This window comes from Caretta caretta, chromosome 3 (assembly GCF_965140235.1).
Source record: "Caretta caretta isolate rCarCar2 chromosome 3, rCarCar1.hap1, whole genome shotgun sequence".
Classification (NCBI taxonomy): domain Eukaryota; kingdom Metazoa; phylum Chordata; order Testudines; family Cheloniidae; genus Caretta; species Caretta caretta.
In genome coordinates this window covers 52,307,163-52,333,390 of record NC_134208.1, presented here as the reverse complement: position 1 = coordinate 52,333,390, position 26,228 = coordinate 52,307,163, and the positions used below count along the sequence as shown (strand labels likewise).

General features: G+C 40.5%; 1 protein-coding gene across 1 annotated transcript in view; it reads left to right on the top strand.

Annotated features, from left to right (window-relative positions):
• Positions 1-26,228, top strand: part of EYS (eyes shut homolog) — a 1,269,973-nt gene that overhangs the window by 261,725 nt on the left and 982,020 nt on the right. Inside the window, exons 9-10 of the mRNA XM_075126509.1 lie at positions 18,810-19,007; positions 24,851-24,972. Of these exons, the coding sequence (XP_074982610.1) occupies positions 18,810-19,007; positions 24,851-24,972 (320 nt within the window). The remainder of the gene's footprint in view (positions 1-18,809; positions 19,008-24,850; positions 24,973-26,228) is intronic.

Here is a 26,228-nt window from a genome sequence, read left to right as displayed (position 1 = left end):
GGTGCATCTGTGTTCCAGGTTATCCCCAGTGGTTACAACATTCACCTGGGATGTGAGAAAGCCAGATTTGAATCCCCACTCTGCCTGATCTGAAGCAGGGACTTTGTATAAGGTTTCTAGCACCCTAACCCTCAGGCTATACCATATTCTACGATTGAGGGAGTGTCTCCCAATATCCCCTGTTGAAATAGTTCCACATTATTTTAAATTAAATTTTAATTGGGCCAGAGAGGGAAAGCAAGAGGGTAATTCTGTAGTCCAGTAGTTAAGGCCCTCACCGGGGAGCTAATTCCAGTTGCTCCTCCAAATCAGGCAGAGCAGTAATTTGAAAACAGGTCTTTCATATTCCATATAAGTAGTCCTAACTACTGGGTTATTGATTATACTGCTGGTTTTTTTTTTTTCATTAGAAATTGCTGACCTGGATTAGGAGCCTAATTCCAGAAGAGGGTTAACAGCCCAGAAGTCAGGCAGCTAACTACCTTTGAGGGGTGGCACATATGGCTCCACCTTTACTTCAGCATTTCCTACCAGCTAGCTTAGGTGGCTCCCTGGTCAGCTTGCTGGTTTCTGTGAATTGCTTTCGTATGTGCCTAATTATTCCCATGCATTGCATAGGGAGCCTGGGTGCCTAAGTCTGGTTTTGGGGATTGCATTGGGTAGCAAAGCACCTAAATGTTAGCTATTGCAATGCTATGATACCTAAGTCCCTTTGTGGGCCTAGCCTGAAAGTCCATATTTAGACACTTAAATAAGTTTCTTAATTTTGCAGACTGCTGAAGACCCAGCAGCTGAAGTCAACATGGTTTCTGACTTATTGTGAACTTAGAAAATATGTACCAGGTCAAGGAGGGCTGTTTTGGAGGAGCAGCCAGAGGTGGTGATATTATTTATTTATTTAGCAGGAGAAACAACTTCCAGTTTCACTTCAAGAAAAAATAATGGAATGCAGTATGTATCTGCAATCAGTGGCTACTGATGGATGTTCACCACATGTGAAAATTGTTTATATAATTATTATATTTATTTTCAAAACACATTTCCAGCCCACAAGGAAATCAAAATGGTCTGCAGAGAAACAGTGCATTAGTGATGAATGTATACTTCATATATGTGTTGCTTGTGCACTCAAAAAGTAGTAACGATCTCTGTACCTTTTTATCATTATTTTTAAAGAAGAATGTTTAGTTTTTGTTTGAAAAATTTTCATTTTAACTGAGCATTTTCATTTTGTCCTGGAGCTGGGCAAGAGCAGTTAATAAAAGAAGCTTATTGCAACTTCCCCTCCATATTGTCATGATTAGATTGAAAGTTTTAATTCAAATATATTTGTGTGCCCGATTCACAGTTCCACTGGGGAAATGTTGACTTTGAATACTGTTTTTAAATTATCTGGTAACATTTTAATAAATTAAATTGATTTTTTCGTTAGTTGCCATCAGAAAGCTGTTATTTTTGTTTGTACTGAAATTTCTCAAACAAGGAGAAAAACTAGGTCACTTCTTTCCAAGTGAGAAAAAATAATGAAAACAATGTCAGCATTCTCTGGAGGGGAAAATAAATAAATAAAAACCCACCTTATCTTAGATAATTTATTTTGTATATCACTCTTCGAAAATTGACACTTCTGTCAATTAGCAATGGCTTAGAAAATCAAAGGATTCCACAACAGGAAATTACCTATTTCTGGTACTAGATCATGGCATTTATTGAACTGTACTTGCAAAGATATTATAAGAAAAATTGTATGAAAGAGTAAAATGGTATGATTGTTAGTGTAATGGCATTACTAATATGCAATACATGTGTCATTCTTAAACTAAGAAAGATACATTTAAGAATCCTGAAACAAGTTGTTCATTATTCATGTATATATGTTTGTGTTGCTTAGTAGAAAGACATATCATTTACATGCACAGTATATGCTGTCACAGAAAAGTAATCCTCTAATGAAATATGTAATTTGTCTTTTCATTATTTTATATATGTTATTAGATATTTATAAAGTTCTCATTAGTAAGGCTGTGAGTCTGTCCCGGAGGTCATGGATTCCGTGACTTTCCATGACCTCTGTGACTTCTGCAGTGGCCAGCAGCAGCAATTTGGGTGTGTGGGAGGGGGCTCATGGCTAGGAGTACGGGCTTGGGGGGAATGTGGGGGCGCTTACCTAAGGGTGGGGGGCTCATTGGCTCCCACTGGCATGGCCCTGCAGCACCTCCTAGACAGAGGGGCCAGGGGTCTCTGAATACTGCTCGCACCCTCAGGCCCTGCCACTGCAGCTCCAATTGGTGACAGTTCCCGGCCAATGGGAGCTGCAGAGCCAGTGCTTGTGGCAGGAACCGTGCACGGAGACCCCTGTCCTCTCTGCCACCTTGGAGTGGCAGGGACACACAGAGCTGGGTAGGGACCCCCTGCCAACCACCCGCCCCCCCAGCACCGCCAGACTGTCCCCCCTCCCCCTGTGAGCACCTTTAGCCCCCCACCCAAATTGTTAGTTTAGGGAATGTAGTAAAAGTAATGGACAAATCATGGACCGTGAATTTTTGTTTATGGCCCGTGACCTGTCCATGACTTTTACTAAAAATACCCGTGACTAAAATGTAGCCTTACTCATTGGGTTAAAAAAAAAAGCCTTAGTGAATACACGCAATCCATTCCATCAACAAAAAATAACCACATACAAAGAGGTAATGAAGGGAAGAAGTTAAAATAGTTTAGCATTAATTAACCATGGGTCTGTTCCACTTTCCATCTTGATTTACTGCCATTCTTTCCTTTACTCCTATGTCAAGCTACTGCCTTTAATAAATATTATCTACCTACCCTTTGATATCCCAGTTATATACCGTGAATCCAGACCTTTTGTAACCTTAATGTTGAAACAGTCCCAGTTAATACTAAGTTGATAAAAATAAGGGTTCAGTAAAACACAACTCAAGCCTGATTTACACTACAGTGATGTAAAGCAGTTTACGTCGACCTAACTCTGTAAGCATCTACACCAAAATGTAGCTCCCACTGGTGTAACTCACCCACTACCCTGACTTAATAACTCCACGTCTGTAAGAGGTATAGCGCTTAGGTTGAAGTAGTTAGGTCGACGCAGAGTCAGTGTAGACACTCTGTAGCTTTCATTGACAGTTGCTGGGACAGTGACCCACATTAACAGCTAAATTAGTGCAAGCGTTCCTGGTGAGGGCACACACTGCTGACACAAGGAATAGTGTGGACATGCAAAAGCAATTTAATTATTGTGGTGGCTGTACGTCAACATAATTTAATTTTGTAGTGTAGACTTGCCCTTAATTTTCAGGTCCGAGCCTCCAGATAGGTAAAGAAAATTTATTTAGTAAAGGATCACTAGGTGTCACTATGATTAAAAACAAATTTTAGTCAAAAGAAAAATGATTAGTTAAGCAAACATGCATGCAATTACTACTTACACAATACTACAACTATACTTACACTCAAAGATAAAATAGTGTATCACTGACAACAGGGTGAAGTACAGACTTATAATCCTGGAAGCTAACAGTACCCTTTAGATATTAATCATTACTAATTAATTAAAAATCAGGTCCCCAGTTTTAACAAAACTACTCCTTTTATAATAAGAAAAGGAGTACTTGTGGCACCTTAGAGACTAACCAATTTATTTGAGCATAAGCTTTCGTGAGCTACAGCTCAATGCATCCGATGAAGTGAGCTGTAGCTCACGAAAGCTTATGCTCAAATAAATTGGTTAGTCTCTAAGGTGCCACAAGTACTCCTTTTCTTTTTGCGAATACAGACTAACACAGCTGCTACTCTGAAACCTCCTTTTATAATGTATTCTAACACTAATTAACATTAATGCTAACAATTAACCTAATCAAATTTCTGCCACTTCCTTATTGGTTCTTTACATTACTGTTATTTTAATTATCATAGAATCATAGATTCAGAGGACTGGAAAGATCGTGAGAGGTCATCTAGTCCAGTCCCCTGCGCTCATGGCAGGACTAAGTATTATCTGGACCATTCCTGACAAGTGTTTGTTGAACCTGCTCTTAAAAATTTCCAATGATGGAGATTCCAAACCTCCCTAGGTAATTTATTCCAGTGCTTAACCACCCTGACATTTAGGAAGTTTTTCCTAATGTCCAACCTAAACCTCCCTTGCTGCAATTTAAGCCCATTGCTTCTTGTCCTATCCTCAGAGGTTAACAAGAACAATTTGTCACCCTTCTCCTTGTACAACCTTTTATGTATTTGAAAACTGTTATGTCATGTCTCAGTCTTCTCTTTTCCAGACTAAACAAACCCAAATGTTTCAATCTTTGTTCATAGGTCATGTTTTCTAGACCTTTAATCATTTTTGATGCTCCTTTCTGGACTTTCTCCAATTTTTCCACATCTTTCCTGAAATGTGGTGCCCAGAAGTGGACACGATACTTCAGCTGAAGCCTTATCATGTCACCCTACTCTTTCAGTAACCATGGATCTAATACAGGGGTTCCCAAACTTGGTTCATGGCTTGTTCAGGGTAAGCCCCTGGTGGGCCGCAAGATGCTTTGTTTACGTGAGTGTCCGCAGGTACGGCTGCTCCCAGCTCCCAGTGGTCACAGTTTGCCGTTACCAGCTAATGGGAGCTGCGGGAAGCAGTGGCCCGGCCCACGCTGCTTCTTGCAGCTCCCATTGGCTAGGAATGGTGAACCGCAGCCACCGGGAGTTGTGAGCTGCCATACCTGCGGACACTCACGTAAACAAAGCATCTTGCGGCCCACCAGGGGCTTACCCTGAACAAGCCATGAACCAGGCTTGGGAACCCCAGATCTAATAAATTAGAAACACAATAGATATTCCAAACATCTAAGGAATATTCCTGCTTTTTTGTAATTAGATTAATTCAAATGAATCAACTACATTTGTGCCTTGCATATATTAGTATTCTGTTTGGCTTAACATAGAAATAGTCCATCATAAGTGTCTAGCTTTAAAAAAGTATGGGAGGGCAGCAGCCATACTAATTCTGTGTTCTTCATTTAATACACATTTTAATAGAGAAGCTAGTGGCCAGCCTCCAAGTAGTGTTGTTTTATTAACCTACATCTGTTTAAATTAAATTAAAAATGCAACTAAAAGAGACCAGTAGTGGAGGTGAAATCATTTTATGAAACTGTGACCAGTAACTTCAACTGCCTGTTGAGACACTGACAGATGGGATTTTATATTTTTTTCCTTTTGATTTTCATGATTTTATACACATTCCACTTTAAGTCATGACTTATAGAAAACTTAACTCGTTCACCATTACACATTTTGCAACTATTTTTCCTTTTTTCTTTTAAATATTTCTAGAGTTGTATTTGTAATCTGGCTACAGCGTTACAAATCCTATTTAACTAGAGTATTCTTTACATATTAATATTTATTGAAAAAAATAAAAAATCAGGAACTCTTCATTTTTACATTAATCATTATTTTCTAGACCTTCATTACATTTAATATAGATTTCTTGTATTCCAGGGAATGAGGGACAGGAACAATAAGTGACTATAACCCTAATTCTCATCTTTGCTGGTTGAAAAGGAAAGGATAGGATGTAAGGGAGTGGATATCATTTTTTCCTGTCTCATTGCTTTCCCAACCCTCCAGTTTGAACATAAATAAAATCATTAGCATTTCAGTAGCAGAAGAACATTAGGTAATGGACTTTGAGTATTTAACTAACATTCTGAAGTATAGTGGTAATGTCAAAATGTCTCCTTTCTTCACATGCATGTTCAGTTAATGGTTGCTTGGCCTTTGGATAACCTCTCATTTGTATGCAATACAGTACAAACACCAAAGTAAAGCAGGGAATAACTAGAATCCAGATTAGATATAATAATGGAATACATAGCCACAGGTACAAAATTAGTTTTATACAAGTTTTTTTTTCCCACTTCTAGGAAATATTTTCAATTTTCCAGCATTTACAGGCCTCTTATTGCTTGCCATCCTATCACATAGGGAAACAGCTGATCTCTTTCTGAAGAGGAACATCATTTACCATATGCAAATCTTCTTCTGGTCCATACAGTCCCCAATTGGTCATTTTAAAAGATTCAAGAATTTCAAAGTTAAAATAAGATTGAGGATTAGCCAAGAAACTTTTCAAAATCACTAGTCAGAAAACTGCAGGGAAAAAGTTGCACTTCTGAAAGTATATGATTGAAGAGTGGGAAATGATAGACACTTGCTGAAGATGTGTTTAGTTAGGAATCTATTAGCAACTGAATATTTCAGATACTACAAAAGGTGAGTGAGAGAACTTTAGAGGTTAGCTGCAGTTCTATATCTTGGGGTTAATTCTCCAGTTTTAGGATGATGTGAGTACACTGGCTCAAGAAAAGTGTCGAATAGGCACAAAATTAGTGTAACAGTGGAGAATCAGGCCCCTTATTTCTCTGCTTAATGAGATAAAAGAAAAAAGATGGAAATTTTGTTGGACTCCAGATAGTATGCAGGTGAGTGTATATCTATCGAATCTATAATCAATCCCGTCCTCTCTGGATGTCTATTCTTACTCTTCAGGGTAGCAGCACTGAACAAGAGTGTAAAGAAGACATTTAAATTCTGAACATCCACCTGTTTTCAAAAACTAGAAGTCATGCAGATGATAGGGATCCTGTTGTAACTATTGACTTACCATACTGTTGTTCTGAGGAATGTTTGCTGCAAGTAGAAAAATATGTACTACAAGCCTGCTGGTCATACCTTTTTTTTTTTTTTCCTTTCAACCTCCATCAACTTAGAAGAAGCTGTGAAGACAGTGAGTAGAGCAAATGGGGGATATAATTAAGATATAGACTTAGGCGGGGCAAAGAAGGCTACTATATTGCTTTCCTCTCCCCTGCATGCCAGTTTTTCATGACAACATGCCTCCTGTCCTTTCACATGGACCCTGCTTCAGCCCTCTGTCTTAACACTCACCCCAGGTAGGGATGGCTGAGAGGCGAGAAAGAGGATTTCTGTCCTGATCTACTGGCCTTTCTCCAGCTACCTACAGCCCAGTCTGTCTGTAACCACAAGGGACCTTCACAGCTACTTCCTGTTCAGTGCTGTTCTGTTCAGGTTTATATACTGCACATGGTACCTAACTGTGCCTGTAATCAGCATGACGATTATCCCTAAGACCACAGAAACTAGCTGGAATGGAGGGAAACATGAGAAAGTGTGTGTTGGGGGCGGGGGTGTTATTCATTTGATAACTAAAGCAACAATTATCAAGATTATCTAGTCTTTTTTTCCCCTTTGTTCATTCACAATAGGCTTTGCTCTCTAGAGCTTTTCGCTTAACCACTCTTCTGCCACATTGTAAAGCTAGTTCATTAGTTACATGAGATCCTGATGACAGTGAACATATGATGCCAAGAACAAGGACAATTCCACTCTGACTGAAGGATCCATGCTTTCATTCACATTGGCTATCACTACCGTGTGAAACAAAGATTATAGATCTGTCTGCATGTATTATGAATATTTATATATGTGAAAAGACAAGGAATTGAAAATGTAGTACCCAAGTATATCTTCCAATACCTTACTTCATGAACTTGTTGATATTCATTAACTCCTCTTAAAAATATGCCCAGAAATATTCTCCAAAATTCTGTTTGGGAATATGGGAGACTTCTTCAGATGATGAGGTAAAATAAACTGATATTTTGAGTAGGCAAAGTATTTTCTTATCCACAGGCCTTTGAAGACCACTGTTGAAACTAGACCAAAGTTGTTCAGCCTCTGCTTCATATAAACCTTAAACAATTCTAGTACACTGATAGTATAGAAAGAAAAGGCAAAGGCAAAATTCACTTGTGACTAAATGCACTCCTGCAGTCACACCCTACACACCATTTTTATAATGTTAGTGCAAAATATGCCTTGTGAGATATCATTTGAAAACTAATAACTCATAGGTCAATAATATCATGGTGAAATGTACGTAGCAACATTATATGTAAAGTTATGAAATCCGCTCCATATGATGATAAAGGAACATGTTCAAACTCATGTAGCCACAATTAGGTAGAACTGGTCAAGCAGGCCTGAGGGATGTGTGCACCTCAATTTGCATGCAAGCTGTAATCAGAGTCCTTAGACAGTGAGAGGAGGAGAAAGAAGACAAAGAATTTGCATTTCAGCATTCACAAGTGAAGAGAAACGCATGAGGCCTCCTTCCTCCACCGAAGTCTATGTGTCCTTGATCTCAGCTGGAAAGAACTTTCACTGGGGATCATGCTCAGGAAAATTGTTTTTCCAAGGGTGACTGGACTATAGTAGTGAGGGGCAATAACAAGCCAAGTTCTCTCCCTTTCCATCTCTCTCTCTAACCTAAGAGAACAGAAAAAAAACAGGTTTCAGAGGAACAGCCGTGTTAGTCTGTATTCGCAAAAAGAAAAGGAGTACTTGTGGCACCTTAGAGACTAACCAATTTATTTGAGCATGAGCTTTCGTGAGCTACAGCTCACTTCATCAGATGTATACCGTGGAAACTGCAGCAGACTTTATATACACACAGAGAATATGAAACAATACCTCCTCCCACCCCACTGTCCTGCTGGTAATAGCTTATCTAAAGTGATCAACAGGTGGGCCATTTCCAGCACAAATCCAGGTTTTCTCACCCTCCACCCCCCCACACAAATTCACTCTCCTGCTGGTGCTAGCCCATCCAAAGTGACAACTCTTTACATAATCAAGTCGGGCTATTTCCTGCATAGATCCAGGTTTTCTCACATCCCCCCCACCCCCATACACACACAAACTCACTCTCCTGCTGGTAATAGCTCATCTAAACTGACCACTCTCCAAGTTTAAATCCAAGTTAAACCAGAACATCTGGGGGGGGGGGGTAGGAAAAAACAAGAGGAAACAGGCTACCTTGCATAATGACTTAGCCACTCCCAGTCTCTATTTAAGCCTAAATTAATAGTATCCAATTTGCAAATGAATTCCAATTCAGCAGTTTCTCGCTGGAGTCTGGATTTGAAGTTTTTTTGTTTTAAGATAGCGACCTTCATGTCTGTGATTGCGTGACTAGAGAGATTGAAGTGTTCTCCGACTGGTTTATGAATGTTATAATTCTTGACATCTGATTTGTGTCCATTTATTCTTTTACGTAGAGACTGTCCAGTTTGACCAATGTACATGGCAGAGGGGCATTGCTGGCACATGATGGCATATATCACATTGGTGGATGTGCAGGTGAACGAGCCTCTGATAGTGTGGCTGATGTTATTAGGCCCTGTGATGGTGTCCCCTGAATAGATATGTGGGCACAATTGGCAACGGGCTTTGTTGCAAGGATAAGTTCCTGGGTTAGTGGTTCTGTTGTGTAGTATGTGGTTGTTGGTGAGTATTTGCTTCAGGTTGCGGGGCTGTCTGTAGGCAAGGACTGGCCTGTCTCCCAAGACTTGTGAGAGTGTTGGGTCATCCTTTAGGATAGGTTGTAGATCCTTAATAATGCGTTGGAGGGGTTTTAGTTGGGGGCTGAAGGTGACCGCTAGTGGCGTTCTGTTATTTTCTTTGTTAGGCCTGTCCTGTAGTAGGTAACTTCTGGGAACTCTTCTGGCTCTATCAATCTGTTTCTTTACTTCTGCAGGTGGGTATTGTAGTTGTAAGAAAGCTTGACAGAGATCTTGTAGGTGTTTGTCTCTGTCTGAGGGGTTGGAGCAAATGCGGTTGTATCGCAGAGCTTGGCTGTAGACGATGGATCGTGTGGTGTGGTCAGGGTGAAAGCTGGAGGCATGCAGGTAGGAATAGCGGTCAGTAGGTTTCCGGTATAGGGTGGTGTTTATGTGGCCATTGTTTATTAGCACTGTAGTGTCCAGGAAGTGGATCTCTTGTGTGGACTGGACCAGGCTGAGGTTGGTGGTGGGATGGAAATTGTTGAAATCATGGTGGAATTCCTCAAGGGCTTCTTTTCCATGGGTCCAGATGATGAAGATGTCATCAATATAGCGCAAGTAGAGTAGGGGCTTTAGGGGACGAGAGCTGAGGAAGCGTTGTTCTAAATCAGCCATAAAAATGTTGGCATACTGTGGGGCCATGCGGGTACCCATAGCAGTGCCGCTGATCTGAAGGTATACATTGTCCCCAAATGTGAAATAGTTATGGGTAAGGACAAAGTCACAAAGTTCAGCCACCAGGTTAGCCGTGACATTATCGGGGATAGTGTTCTTGACGGCTTGTAATCCATCTTTGTGTGGAATGTTGGTGTAGAGGGCTTCTACATCCATAGTAGCCAGGATGGTGTTATCAGGGAGATCACCGATGGATTGAAGTTTCCTCAGGAAGTCAGTGGTGTCTCGAAGGTAGCTGGGAGTGCTGGTAGCGTAGGGCCTGAGGAGGGAGTCTACATAGCCAGACAATCCTGCTGTCAGGGTGCCAATGCCTGAGATGATGGGGCGCCCAGGATTTCCAGGTTTATGGATCTTGGGTAGTAGATAGAATATCCCAGGTCGGGGTTCCAGGGGTGTGTCTGTGCGGATTTGATCTTGTGCTTTTTCAGGAAGTTTCTTGAGCAAATGCTGTAGTTGCTTTTGGTAACTCTCAGTGGGATCATAGGGTAATGGCTTGTAGAAACTCGTGTTGGAGAGCTGCCGAGCAGCCTCTTGTTCATATTCCGACCTATTCATGATGACAACAGCACCTCCTTTTCAGCCTTTTTGATTATGATGTCAGAGTTGTTTCTGAGGCTGTGGATGGCATTGCGTTCCGCATGGCTGAGGTTATGGGGCAAGTGATGCTGCTTTTCCACAATTTCAGCCCGTGCACATCGGCGGAAGCACTCTATGTAGAAGTCCAGTCTGCTGTTTCGACCTTCAGGAGGAGTCCATCTACCACATACCACACATCTACAACCACATACCACACAACAGAACCACTAACCCAGGAACTTATCCTTGCAACAAAGCCCGTTGCCAATTGTGCCCACATATCTATTCAGGGGACACCATCACAGGGCCTAATAACATCAGCCACACTATCAGAGGCTTGTTCACCTGCACATCCACCAATGTGATATATGCCATCATGTGCCAGCAATGCCCCTCTGCCATGTACATTGGTCAAACTGGACAGTCTCTACGTAAAAGAATAAATGGACACAAATCAGATGTCAAGAATTATAACATTCATAAACCAGTCAGAGAACACTTCAATCTCTCTGGTCACGCAATCACAGACATGAAGGTCGCTATCTTAAAACAAAAAAACTTCAAATCCAGACTCCAGCGAGAAACTGCTGAATTGGAATTCATTTGCAAATTGGATACTATTAATTTAGGCTTAAATAGAGACTGGGAGTGGCTAAGTCATTATGCAAGGTAGCCTGTTTCCTCTTGTTTTTTCCTACCCCCCCCCCCCAGATGTTCTGGTTTAACTTGGATTTAAACTTGGAGAGTGGTCAGTTTAGATGAGCTATTACCAGCAGGAGAGTGAGTTTGTGTGTGTATGGGGGTGGGGGGGATGTGAGAAAACCTGGATCTATGCAGGAAATAACCCGACTTGATTATGTAAAGAGTTGTCACTTTGGATGGGCTAGCACCAGCAGGAGAGTGAATTTGTGTGGGGGGGTGGAGGGTGAGAAAACCTGGATTTGTGCTGGAAATGGCCCACCTGTTGATCACTTTAGATAAGCTATTACCAGCAGGACAGTGGGGTGGGAGGAGGTATTGTTTCATATTCTCTGTGTGTATATAAAGTCTGCTGCAGTTTCCACGGTATACATCTGATGAAGTGAGCTGTAGCTCACGAAAGCTCATGCTCAAATAAATTGGTTAGTCTCTAAGGTGCCACAAGTACTCCTTTTCTTTTTGAGAAAAAAAACAGCCATTGGACCTTGAGAGCAAATCCTGGCCTGAGAGTTTGGTTAGCAATGTTATTGGAACGTGTGGTAAGGGACTTCATCTTGAACCAAGCCTAGTTTAAGAAGTGTTTTATCTTTATTTTTGTGGTAACCATTTCTGACTTAAATGAATCATTACTTGTACTCACTGAAACCTGTCTTGTAGTTAAATACATCAGTTTTATTTTTTAATCAAAACTAATCCAGTGATGTGAACTGGCTGGGTAACACCATTTAAGGTGGCAAGCTGTTGGATCTTAATCTCCTTACGGGAGCTACGGCCCTAATATCTGTCCAGGAGAGGACTGAGCAGTGCAGACCACACGTTTTTAGGGAAAAATCCAGGACCAGGAGTGTGTTGGGGTCACCCTACATGTAGTAATAAAGGCTGCTTGTCTTTGCTGACAAGATGCTGGGGTCAGAATTGCTGGACCAGGCCTGTGTCTATACTCAGACACTGAGGATGTTCCCTGTATACTGTTTGGCTGTTTGTAAGGAGCCCAGGTTGGAAGCCACAGTAGCAAAGCTTTGTGAGACACCCCATGTTGCAGTGAAGATGGTTTCACAGTCCCTGTCTGGTCTGGATTGCATCTCAAAATGTCATAACACTGAAAAAAATAGGATAAAAATAGCACTATCTTTATAGTCTATAGTCCCCAGAGTTTTGGGGATTTTTTCTATTAAAATTATGTTAATAATTAACAAAGCATTCAGGAGGGAGTACATCAGCTTCTTTTTAACCAGGGTTTTATCCACCAGGAATGCTTCAATTCTTGCACTTTTTTATTGCTTTGTGTTTTCCAAATAAAAGAGAAATCTGATCGTTTCCTGCAATTTAGATGTCACAGAGACAGTGATTCTTCTAGTTTACAAGGTTGAAAAAGGAAAAACACAGGGGAATTGAAAAAAATCTTCAAAGTTCATGTCCCATTGTGATTCTTCTAAGTTATTTCCTTAGAAAGAATTTAACAAGTTAATTGAACTTAGGTTAGTCTAATAATTTCTTTATATGAGGGAGAACTTGGCAGCTCAATCACAATATCTGTTCCCTGTGCAGCAGTGGATAAAATTTCAAGGAAGATGTTAGACTTTATAAAGAATAAGATAGAAAATAACACTGAAATATCATGCCAGTATATAAATTGATGATACACACTTGCTATAAATTCTGCATTCATTTTGGTCACCCCTATTTCAGAGAAGATGGAACAGATATGGAAATGGTCATGAGAAAGGCAATGAAAATGATGAGAGGTATAGAGAGAAATTCATTTTGAGGAGAAAATGGGAAGATTAGGATAGTTTCATTTAGATTCAAATAAGTTAGGACATGTTAGAACTAGGCAAATAGTGATTGATATATACAGATAAAGTAAGAGCACCCGATTTACCTTTTACTTATGACATAAGAGCAAATCAACTCAAATTGAAAGGAAACAAATTTAAATCAGGAAAGAGAATACTTTTCTTAAACAACATACAATTAGCCTGTGGAACTCACTGCAACAAGATATTGAGAAAAAAGAGTGTTAAAATGTATTAGAAATTCATAGAGCGAAAGTGAACAGTCACAATCACATTACATATGATAAATATTTATTAGGGATATAAATCAGTATGCTTCAGGGCATATATCAACTACTTATATCTTAAGGTTAGGAAGAAATTTTGCTTGTTATTCCATAATTGTTTGCTATGAGGACTGTCCTTGGAAAAAAAAAAGATGATAGGAGTTTATAGGCTACAGCTCTACTCTAGTATGACCTTTACTGTGTTCCTGTATATGTCCACACACAGAGAGTGATGGCAGTAGGAAGACTGACAAGTCTGTTTATGTAGACATCGGTAGCTGTTCCAGCTACACAGAAGAACAACCAGGACACATTTACAGCCTTGCTCATCGCAACATCCACATACCCAATATTAGCTATATTCTGTGTGGGTGTAAATGGTGCATGGAGTCAATGTTACAATCTATTTCCAAAAATGGAAAACTCTTGTGGTTTAGTGAGATCTTTGGAGTAGCTTCTCATGGTACCTCAATGGAATTTAGCATTGGAGTGTAACTAGCCATGGGAAGATCACCCAATGTAGGAGATCCTGTGGTGCAAAAGAGGTAGCATAGTGTCTCCTGTGCAATCATCTTTCCCTTCTGCTAGTACAACTATCAAGGTCAGCACTTCTCTGTATTCCAGTGATTCTCAGCTGCTATTTTGGCGATTGGGGCTGCTGGCAGTTAGCATAACTTACCCAGGCTGTGCTAATTTATACTAGGGGACCCAGACCTACACATAGTCATCCAAGGATTGGGGAAGTGCAGATAAGATGTGTGCCAAAACACTGTAGAAAAGACCTAATGTGGTCAGAATTTTTTTGTTTTGTTTGTTTTAAATAAAGCTCAGAATTGTGATTTCCAAGTCCCATGGAAGACTGAGAGTCTTAAATTTGAAAGCAATTTAAGAGATATCCAATACTGTGACTGGGCATGCAAATGTAGTTGGGCATTACCACAGCGTGACAATAAAATCAAAGGTGGAGCTTCCGTTGATTGGGGCTGATATGCAGCATGGGTCATAAATGTGTATTGAATTGCCTTCTTCCACCAAGAGCCAGAGTAATTCTACTCACAAAAAGCTTGAATCAGGTCTGAAAGCTTGGAATTCACTTTGACTCAGAAAGTGTAACCATGCCCACTTTGCTACTGAGGTTACACTGTATTGTTTCCAACCTTTCATAATTTTTAAGCTACTATAATAAAATGGTCATCTTGGGGTTAACTGGGATACCCAGAGAGTATTGGGGTATAAAACCTTGCTCACCCTTTTCTATCTCCTGTTTGTCAGTGGGAGTTTCTTCCCCACTCAGTTTATGTTGCTGTTGAATGAATCAGGAAGTTCCTTAACCTGCTGTCCTGTGAATAAAGTGTTATTTTTGTTTCACTGAGCAGTCTCTTGTAAAAACTATGAAGGACGTACACAGGTGCCGCTAACAAGCTCCATCTGGGAATAGAATGACATTGGAGCCAGGTCTGAACCAACAGGGATATGGGCAGTATGAAATGTTCAATGTGTTCTTCCAGAATGGGCCAAGCATTTAACTGACCTGCAGTATTCTGGAAATTGAAATAGATTAAAACTATGAAAAAAGCCCTGCATGAATGGCCAGTGCTATAAACTGCTGATAGTTCTACCGTCCCTAAACCTGTCATGTGCCAGATCACTTATGGCATATTCGTAGGTTCTTTAGCAGTCTCTGTTACTAATTATCTGAAATTGTGAGTCTGCCAATGAAGTAGAAAATTCACAATACAATTATCCACCTCTCAAACCTGGCTTTCCCAGTACTATAAGTTATAGTAATGTTAGTGCAAAGCAAGCTACAAAACTACCCACATGATGCTTGAGAAGAAAAATGTCTTATCACTAATAGCATGTGTGTGGCTCATTGGGGTATATAGTAGTAACTACAGAAGAGACAACAGCAAGGAGCAAAGTGGGCAGCCCATCCAAGGTCTCCCACTTTATCTATTGTAGGTATTTATATGGTCTGCATGCCATAATATCTCAGTGTCTCAGAATCTTTTTAACATATTTATTCTCACAGCACCCATGTGAGGTAGGAAGTCCCGTCATCATCCCCAATTTCAATGAGGAACTGAGGCACAGAGACAGAGTAAAAGCTAAATGCACAAAGGGACTTAGGCTTTGTGACACTCAGCATCATGATGCCTAAATGTTATGTGCCTAGAAAATGAGTGGGATTCACAAAGCCTGGCTGGGTTCAGCATTTAATCTCTCCATATAGTGAATGGGGAGAGATAGGTGCTTCAGAATGATTTCCACAAAAGTCAGTATGGTGAGCGGGGAGCGGCCTACGCTAACCAATGAGAGATGCTGAGGAGAGGGGTGTGTGCTAAACTCTGCCCCTATCAGAGAATTAGGTGCTACTGTCTGCTTGGGATTCACAGGTGTGCAAAGGCTTTTTCATAACTTTTATCTCAGAGATTAGGGTACTTGTTAGGGGGCTTATTCCTTCACCCACTTACTTCCCTGGTCCTTCTCGCATGAACAGAGAGCAACAATACCCGAAGTCCAAAGGTGCAAACAATTCGATGTTTATTGGGGTGAACTGCCAGCAAGCATGATTCCAGTTTCCTTCCTTAGTATCCTCCTTCCCAGCTCTGACACCACAGAGCCTTACACCTGTGTCCCTGTTCCCATTCCTACCCTTAGCCAAACATGATTCCAACTTCCTTACTCCCATTCCCTGTTCCCATTTCCCCCTTTAGCAAAACATGATTCCAACTTCCTTACTCCCATTCCCTGTTCCCATCTCACACACCCACCCCCACCCACACCCACACCCAGTCACTTCCTCATTGACTACAGATTATATAGTAAAACTTGAGTTCTGCTTAGCTATACCTTAACCAATCATTTTCCTGAAATTTAACTAACCAATCCTAACATATTGTAACATGATTATGTAACCAATTATATCCCACCACCTCAATTAGTTTACACCCAGCAAAATTAATTATACAGCAGACAGGAACAATCACAGAACCAGACAGAGATTATACAGACAAACAACAGCAAAGTGGGAACTATAATGACAAAACAATACAGAAGTGAGGATTTCACATCCCAGCTATTGATAAGTGAGTTCTTGCCAGACAGGATGCGATCAAACTAAGTTTCCTTTTACATTGTCTAGGCACTTCCCTTTCTCTGGAGGTGATAGGAACTATCAGGACAGGATTGTATTCCTAACAGCCGAATAGCACCTTATTTCAGTGTGACTAGTTTGGAATGTGAGGATGTGACCGTTCGCTTCCCAGCTTATGGCTGCCTCTGCTGCTTAGCCAAAGGCCTGAGCCTAAGCACAGGGCCACAAACTGTCACAGTAAGAGAAGGCCCTTACACTGGCAGACAGTGGTTTTGATTCTTTCTTTTATACCTCTATCACTAGCCAAGTGATAAGAATACACCTAAATTCTTAGAGTATAGGCCTTTACAGACAGGCCTGAATATCTATATCCTAACAGTACTCACCCAGGATGAGGAAGGTGCTGGTTCAAGTCCCTCATCTGCTTGATGAGGAGAAGATTTGAACAGTGATCTGCCCTATCTCAGGTGAGTTCCCTAACCACTGGGCTATGGGATATTCTGATGTGGGTCTTCCTCAATCTTTCCTGTTCATGCTGTTCCAATCTGGCTGCTTAAATAAATAGTTTTGGGGCTAGAGAAAGAGTGAGAATGACTTTAAAGCCTTGTGAGTAGTACACAGATGTGGGAGATCTAGGTTCCACTTCATCTGCTTCATATAGAGTTAGGTGGCCTCTGATTGTGCCTACCCCATTAGGCCTTGTAGGTACGTTAGGTAGAAGAATGCATGTCTTCCCCCAATTTGTGAATTGCACTTGGTCTTAAGCATCTGGATGCCTGGAGTGAGGCAGCAGTGTGCATACTGTGTGGTAGAAACATAAACACTAGGCAAAGGAAAAAGCTTAGGTAGCAAGTGAGTTTAGGCACCTATAGCATAAGATAGCAGTTGCTCAGGAGTGTTGTGGCCATCAGAGGCTCCTAATCTGAAATTTAGGCACTTAATTGAGGGCATATTTAGGGTTGGGAAGGAAGTTTCCCTCCAGGTCAGGTTGGCATTGATTTTCACCTGCCTATGCGTCATGGGGCAAGGGTCACTTGCAAGTTTAAACTAGCATAAATGGTGGATTTTCTGTAATGCCAAGTCTTTAAATCATTATTTGAGGACTTGAGTAACTCAGCCAGAAATTAGGGGTCTGTTACAGGGGTGGGTGAGGTTCTGTGGCCTACAATGTGCAGGAGGTCACTCTAGATGATTATGATGGTCCCTTCTGACCTTAAAATCTAAGAGTCTAAAGTCATATTTAGGAGCCAAAGTTCCTCTGTGAACCTAGCCTTAAGTGAGTTGCTAGAGGTCATGCAAGAAGTAAGGGAAAGAGGTTCAGAGCAGGGAATTCAACACAGTCTTCTGAATTCCAGGCTAGTGCCCTAACCATTGCGCCATTCTACCTCTCTGGCTGATTCCTCCATTATTCTTTATGGATTTTCCCATATTGCCAGCTAGCCAGTTCAGGAAACCCTTGCAGGTCCTGTGTAAAACCAATTAAGTGAGAAGCAGCTGAAAAATGAGCTGCAATTGACCAACTGTAATATTCATTTAGAGACTACATTCATCACAAAAGGAAAAGAGTATGCAAAATGGATTCACATACACAAAAAATAGTCTGAACTTTTTAGATTTAGAAAGTATATATCTGATTCAGCTACTTCCGTATTAACTTTTCTCCCTATTGTCAACATTAATTCTCAATAAAGCCATGATCTTTAAACCACTGAAGCTAATTATGAAAATATTTAATTTCAGAAATAGGTATTTTGTGTATCATAATTAAAATGTGCCATTTATTCCAAATTAAAAACAAAACAATTATTTGCATTTCTTTCATGCTGAAGATTTGGAATGAATCCACAAAAAATCATCGGGTGATTGTGACAACAAAATAGCGGGAATAAAGGCAGGGAAGCATCAAATGCATTTATAAAATATCTATTAAACCAGTACATTTTATGAAATGCATTTTAGGGGACACTGGTAAAGACAAAAGAATCATAAAATATATTCCAAAAAGTCTTAGACTTTAAAATGTTATAGTCAATGTATAGATAAAATACACATCGAAAATGAGATCTATTTTTCTGTTGTAAAACTGTAAAGCAAAGAAATGTATTATGTATTATTTAAAAGAAAAAAAATAGAAAGTATAGTTAAGAGTCTCCAAGTGAAGGAGATTAACCAGGGATCTAAAGAAAATATAGCACACAATAGGCAGCAGCTGCTAGAATTGGTTCATTAGTTAAACACTGACAGCTTTGCCTCTTTCCTTTCACAGGTTCTAACTGTGAGTTTAGGCCTTGTGAGGTTAGCAATCCCTGTGAGAATGGAGCTGTGTGCATACAAGAGATGGATTTGGACATTTTTCCCCTTGGATTCCAGTGTCAGTGTATGAAGGGCTTTGCAGGTCCACGCTGTGAGATCAATGTCAATGAGTGCAGCTCCAGCCCTTGCCTCCACGGATATTGCTATGACAGTAAGTTCACCCTGGTTACACACTTTAATGTGGAGTACTCCTACTGTTGAATCTGATGCAGCAACTGAGTGGCTCTGGAGAGAAGAGCAGATAATTTATTGAAATTTAGCCTGTCTGGAGCTCCAGAGCGTGTGCCAGGAGGATTATTTTTGCCAAAATACCTCAACTCCTGGCACAGACGTTTATGTTTCCATGCATCACAATTGCAGCTAATGAGAAATTTTAATGAGATTTGAGTTGTCTTTTCTAATGTTTAAATTAGCCAAATGGATCTTGTGTAGTGCATTTGACAGTGATAATTTTCAAATTTCTGAAAAGAACACAAAGCAATGAGACTTCATGTGTAATAATTTTAACAAATCTGTGAATACTTCATTTTAATATGATCACACTGATATAAAATGTAGTGTCTCTTCACCAATAACAGCCTTCTAGAATCTCTCTCTCTCGCTCTTCTGGATAGCTATATTTTATACTTCTTCATTAGTCATTGGAGGCAAGCTGATGAATTACTGTCCTGTTTTGTGCTCTGTCTACATTGTCAGATTAAGTGCACTAGCATCTGATGCTTCTGCCTTACTTGTTATAAGGTTCTAGGTGAGCATTACTGCACTTTTGCCTTCAGGACTGACAGGCAAGAAAAAGAAGGGACTTTGCCTTGTACATTTCTGAACTATGCTAAGGTTGAAATTTTTGAATCTACCTTAGAGATTTATAGGTACAGATACTATAGATACTATCAATTTCAGTGTAAACTCTTCATCTGAATCCTCGAGGCAGCTTTGCAATTTTTAGCCTACACGTATAATAATGTTAGGTCTATTCTGAATTACAAAAACTGCCTCCTTCAGGTTTCAATAAACCACATATTGTCATGAAATCACCAGATGCAGATTCAAATTCCCTTTTTTTATATATACTTTAGCTTATTACCCATAACTTGAATTTACTATAGCTCTCTCTGCAATGCCTGTGGAAATTAAAATCAACCCCCTGCCCTCAGTGGGTTAGCAGCTGCTACGTTCCAGCAATGAATGTAACTGATTTAATCCAGAAGCTTCTTCCACAACTCTCTGTTCTGTAGCATTAACACACTATCGTCCATGTTGCCTCATCAAGACATGTTCTAAGATTATGTAATCCTCTGGACAAATAAATACAAACTACTAAAAGTGTTTTTAATGTTTCATTAATTGCTGTAAGAATAAGCAGGCTAAGCCTTGGCTCTGGGGAAGTTACTATCTCTTTTAATGGCACACAGTCTGGAAACTGCTTAGAGACAGAAAGGGAAAATGTAAAGCACAGGAAATGCAAGCAGTAGAATCATAGAAGATTAGGGTTGGAAGAGAACTCAGGAGGCCATCTAGTCCAACCCCCTGCTCAAAGCAGGACCAACAGCAATTAAATCATCCCAGCCAGGGCTTTGTCAAGCTGGGCCTTAAAAACCTATAAGGATGGAGATTCCACCACCTCCCTAGGTAACCCATTCCAGTGCTTCACCACCCTCCTAGTGAAATAATGTTTCCTAATGTAAGCAGTGTCAGGATGAGCTCCACCCTGACATCTGGTGGTGAGGTGTGACAAGTTGTGGAAAAGAACTTCAGGGGCCGATCTCATTTGCATAGGCACACCCACCACGCCTAGAATGAGACCATAGCTGTCCAAATGGTCACTTTGGCTGCTGTGGGATCCCCAGTGTCTCTGTTATTGGGGCAGGAAGAATAAATTGTTATTACCCTGATTATGGGAACTGTGCTTGGAACTGTACGTGGCCTTTTGTTATGATGGAGGGATTCACCATCAACTAAGTAGCACTCGCTAGGCAAGGGTCATGGGTTCCAAAACTGTGTGAATGGAGAGAGGCTGGGGACAAGTATTAATACTTGGTGGCATGGGCCCCTTGGTGAGGGCCTTACATGATAATTGCACTTCCTCCTCTCTCCACTGTGGAATATCAGAGCTAATTTTGATTTCATTAGAAGTCTAGTTATAGGCTGCTGAGCTCACTTTGGGCTGACAGTGCACCAGCACTGGGGCTCCCCTACTACAAGCTGAATTCACCTAAGAGCTGAAATCACTGAGTGTTGTGTTAAGTAGGGGGGGAGCCTGAAGATATATTGTGGAGCAGTTTGCGGGACGGCTGGTGAAGCAGTTTGACGCGGAGCAGTGTGTGGATGGCAGGAGCTGCTTGTGGGCTGTGGAGCTGAGCGAAGGAGTTCGTGGGGCGGCTGGCAGAGCGGAGCGCAGCTGAGCGAAGGAGTTTGTGGGGCGGCTGGCGGAGCGGAGCGCCGCTATGGAGCGGTCAGCTTCAGATCATGTAAGGTGCCTCTTACCCCCGTCCCATTTCCACCCAGGTTGGGAGGTAAAGCTCTGCAGATAAACTTTCGAACTCTGGGGCTGCCCTGACCAGGGACAGAGACTTTTGGGGCATTGGACTTTTGGGACTTTGGGTGATTTGGGGTTGCTGGACTCAAGAACCCAAAGGGAAAAGGGCATGCCCCAATTTGCCTGGGGTGGGTTTTTTTTGCTCATGGGTTGTGTTATGAATCCTGTTGGTGGTGTTTCCCCAACATAATGCCACATTGTTTCTCTCTGTTATTAAAAGGCTTTTGCTACACTCAGACTATGTGCTTGTGAGAGGGGAAGTATTGCCTCTTGGAGGCGCCCAGCGGGGGTGGTATATATTTGTCCCAGGTCACTGGGTGGGGGCTCGAGCCGGTTTGCATTGTGTTATTGGAATGGAACCCCTAGATATTGAACCCAGCCCTTGTTGCTGCCAACTCTGACGGGCAGAAGGGTTACACTAATATCTAGTCTAGACATCCCACACCGCAACTTGAGACCATTGTTCATCTGCCACCACAGAGTTAGAAAAGCTATGTGGCTTCGAGAGGGACTGTTAAGCTTCCCAGTTCTCTCCAGAAAGAGATGAAGACATTGTGAATGAGAGTTCGCTCCATTAAGCACAAACAAAAGAAAGAAACTGTGTTAAAACCAAACCAGAGAAAAGGGGCAGTCTTCTGTTAGGGAGAGAGACATGGCCTGCTTGGATCTGGTGACTGGGAAAAATATTGCTTGTAACTGTTTCAAAATTTAAAAAACAAAAACTAGGAGGAGTTTTCCCATTTTCCCATGAGAAACAGAAATGTGCAGTACTGTAACAAACCCATTTCCACTGGAGAGTATGCAGCACTTCAGGGGCGTTTAGCACTTCTATCCAAGCACAGGCCTCCAGGTTAACGGAGAATGTTTTTTTGTCAAGAGAGACTCAACCTTGAGTCATTTTGAATCTGTCAAGTGAAGAAAGTAGTGCGTGCATATGTTCTACACCACTGCCCTGAACCTGTCTAAATTGATACGGGCCCAGTCCTTCTCCCACTAAAGTCAGCGGGAGGTTTTACATTAATTTCACAGGATTGCTCCTTTGGGATGAAAATCACCCAGTTGCTGAGGGCCTATACAAAGCTCTCTGCACCATTCAAGTACTCAGAAGTGGTGCTTAGTGAGTTGCTATTCATTGGGTCCTTTGGATCCTCTACACCCAAGAGAGATTTTCTGTGCTGGTGCTGAACAGACCATGCCATTGAGGGGTGGCTGCGGGAGCGGGGATCCAGTGGTGGAAAACCTAGTAGAGAGTCTATAGCTGCTATTCCATCCCATAGGTTGACCCAATGGGCTGCATTACAACCACATGGCCTACTTGTAGTTTCAGAAGTGGATGTGTCAGAGACATGATTCCTGCATGAAGATTTTCTACAAGCTCAGGAATTATCCTGTAGATGAATAAAGACTCTAAATATTACTAATAGCACGCTGTTTCCATGCTAGCCTCTATCATATGAGACACCTTGACACTTCCACTCATCCTTCAAATCCCTCCCAAAGACAGATTTAACGTCTACAAGCAATGTGCTCGGTTAAGGGCTGTTGGGTGTAATTGCTGAATATGTATTTAGTTAGAACATTTAATAAAATTGTACATATTTTGCCCTGTTGCTACAAACACGAATGCAGATCTGTGGCTACATACAGCTGCTTTGTGCTGCACCTTCACTTGATTCTGGCTCTTGATCCAGCCTACCCAGATTCAAGAGAATCAGTTATATCAGAGAATCGGACCAAGAGTGAGGGAGCACAAACCCTACTCCTATTTCTGAGCTATGCTGTTTGCTCCTCTGCCTGTGAGTAGCGCCTAGCTCATTGGGATTTCTACCATGATATAAATAACATGATATATTTCAATACTGCAGTATAACAGCTTGAGTTTATACACCTTCTGTAACAACCTCTTACTGGACAACATTTCTAACATCCAAACATAGATTTATGTAAAATTTCCGTTTTCCTGATTATATAGTGTAGATATAAAATTTGTGTCCTGCTTAAGTAACAATGAACCTGAGCAATGTTCACATTTATGCTAAATTTTAATTAAACCTTTGTAATGTGGACATTTTAAAACAAATACACAACTAGTAGAAAACAACTTAATTCCATGTACTTTAACAGAGCAATTTATACCTGCTGAGGATCTGGCCCCAAATGTCTAAGCACATAAAACACTTTTTTTAGTTTACAAAACAATGATAAATTTTAACAAGTTTTATGGATCTCATTTATTTATATGTGGGAATGAGCTAATTGACTTAAGTTAGTGTGCCAGATAAAATATTATCTCCGAGCATGTTTGCATTTATGTTTTACTTACTGTATATTTATAAATAGGATGAAAAATGGTATGGAAGTAAAGTATCCCATGCTACCAACTGCCAATTCTTTTGTGGAAATCTTGTCTGTCTGTGATGCCTGTGGGTTTGACTTGTACTCCTCAGAGGTCTCAGTTCCACTGCACTATGTACAGAATCATGACTGCAGAAATCTAGGAGTCAGAGAAAGCTAAGCATTTCCTGACAGATGAAAAATGCTGTTGCCATGGAAGACCCAAAGCATTTAATGAGAGTAATGGAAGTTACATGTACAGAGACAGAGTGACAGCATAGATTACATGGTAAATCTTAGGGATAATGAAGAATCCAGGGACCTATGTGAAGTTGTAATAAATCCAGCCCTGTAAGAACTGCAATTACTGCTGTCACTGGTCCCTTGTATAGCTGTAATGCTCCGATGATACTTCTCTCTTTATATCATTCATGACGAAAAAGGAAGGATTCTGATCATTAGCTTGTGAGGATTACAATGAAACATGGAAATACATCATGAGTGAAACCAGCTTAAGCTGCCAAATTTAAAATCTTGATTTTAAACATTTAAAAAAATTGGTTAGTCTCTAAGGTGCCACAAGTACTCCTTTTCTTTTTGAGAATACAGACTAACACGCCTGTTACTCTGAATCTTGAGCAAGTTTCCCTTGAAAATAATGGTGTAATATGAGGCAGACATCACTGCAAAAGTGATGTTTGCTGTCCACATATTTATTAAAAACCATTATTGAAACAAAAATACCCTATGTACTTCACCCACAAGTTTCCAGTGGAAAATTTCTCAGCGGTAAATTGGGTGTGTTTACAGCCTTTGCACAAACTGACAATGGTTCATAGATAAATCGTTTGAAATAATAAATAAATAATTGTTTAAGCAAAGTACTGTAGGGTACAGGTCAGCTGATTTCTGTGTGAATAAAAAACTATTTCAAGATATTTCAGCGATAAGTTTTAAGATTTGACATAAGTGATTTAATACTGTACAATTTAGAGTAAAGCCAGTCAAAAGTATCTCCCTAACATTATTCAGCCCTGTTTTAACATTACTTAAGTTATTTTACAATGATGTTTCACTTTAATTCTAAATTAGCATCACAATACTCTTTTTTTTTGTCCTTGCAGTTGTTGACGGCTTCTATTGTTTGTGCAACCCTGGATATGCAGGACTGAAATGTGACCAGGACGTTGATGACTGTATTCTGAATGCTTGTGACCACAATTCTACATGCATGGACCTGCATCTGGTAAGTATACAGTATATGATAATTGATATGTTTGCTCATGTATCTTAAATCAAAACGTGAAGTTCTGCTTCCTCGAATCCTCATTTAATCCATGCACCTGGAAAATGGTTTTATAATTATGCTATCTAGTCTCCAGTTTTTATTTGACGTTATTGACAGGGAAGAAAGGTGTTTTTCCTCTTTTAAAAATAATTATTGAGCAAACATGGTGGTTTGTTCAGTTCAAAGTGATGGAAATTTTTTCAACTTACGTTATTGCTTTTTAATTTAGATACCTTTTTTACAAAAAATATTCATTGTCATAATATTCACTCAGCAAACTTTTTAGTGTTTGGTGGCATTTGGAGGGGTGTTATTTCGTTGTTTGTTTGTGTTGATTTAACCAGATCCATCAGTTGTCTCAATTCGTGAGTCTTAAAACATTTATTTCACAATAACTGGTCACTTCTCAGGAATACAAGAATGCTTTTGTCAATTGATTTCTTAGAAAACACTCAATAAACACATTGACTAAAAGAAGTGTCGGGGAGGAGAATTGGATAGTGGATTAACAATCAGCTTCCTTCAAGTCTTCCCCAGTGTGTTTGAGGGAAAGCTATCAAAGTGTCTAGATTTTTGTTTGATTTGTTTTTATTTGTTTAAAAAACACACATTCCAGAAAATTGTGGGTGTCAGTTAAGAGTTCTGGTGGTGACCAAGGATATAATTTTTTCTTTAGTCTGAAGGTGTGTCTACTCTGCAGTTGGAGAGAATTTACAGTTTGGGAAGACCTGCACATTCCAGCTTTGATTGAGTTAGCTGACTAAAAGCAGCTGTATAGCCACAGCAGTGTAGATGGTAGTATGAGCTAGCTGCTTGAGTACTTAACTAGGGTTTCAGCATGTGCTCAGGTGGAGGGTGACTAACCTGTGCCACTGCCTGCAGCTACACTGCTACTTTCTGCTCATTAGCTTGATCAATGTGATAGCATGCATGTCTCCCAGAGCTGGAAATTTCACCTGCAGCTGCAGTGTAGACATACCCCGATTTTGAGTGTAAGAGGCAAATTGGTTGAAACTATACTAAAGAACAATCATCAGACACACAGATGGACACAATATGTTGGGCAATAGTCAACATGACTTTTGGAAAGGGAAATCATGCCTCACCACTCTATTAGAATTCTTTAGTGTGTCAGCAAGCATGTGGACAAGGGGATATAATGTACTTAAACTTTTAAAAAAAGAAAAGGAGGACTTGTGGCACCTTAGAGACTA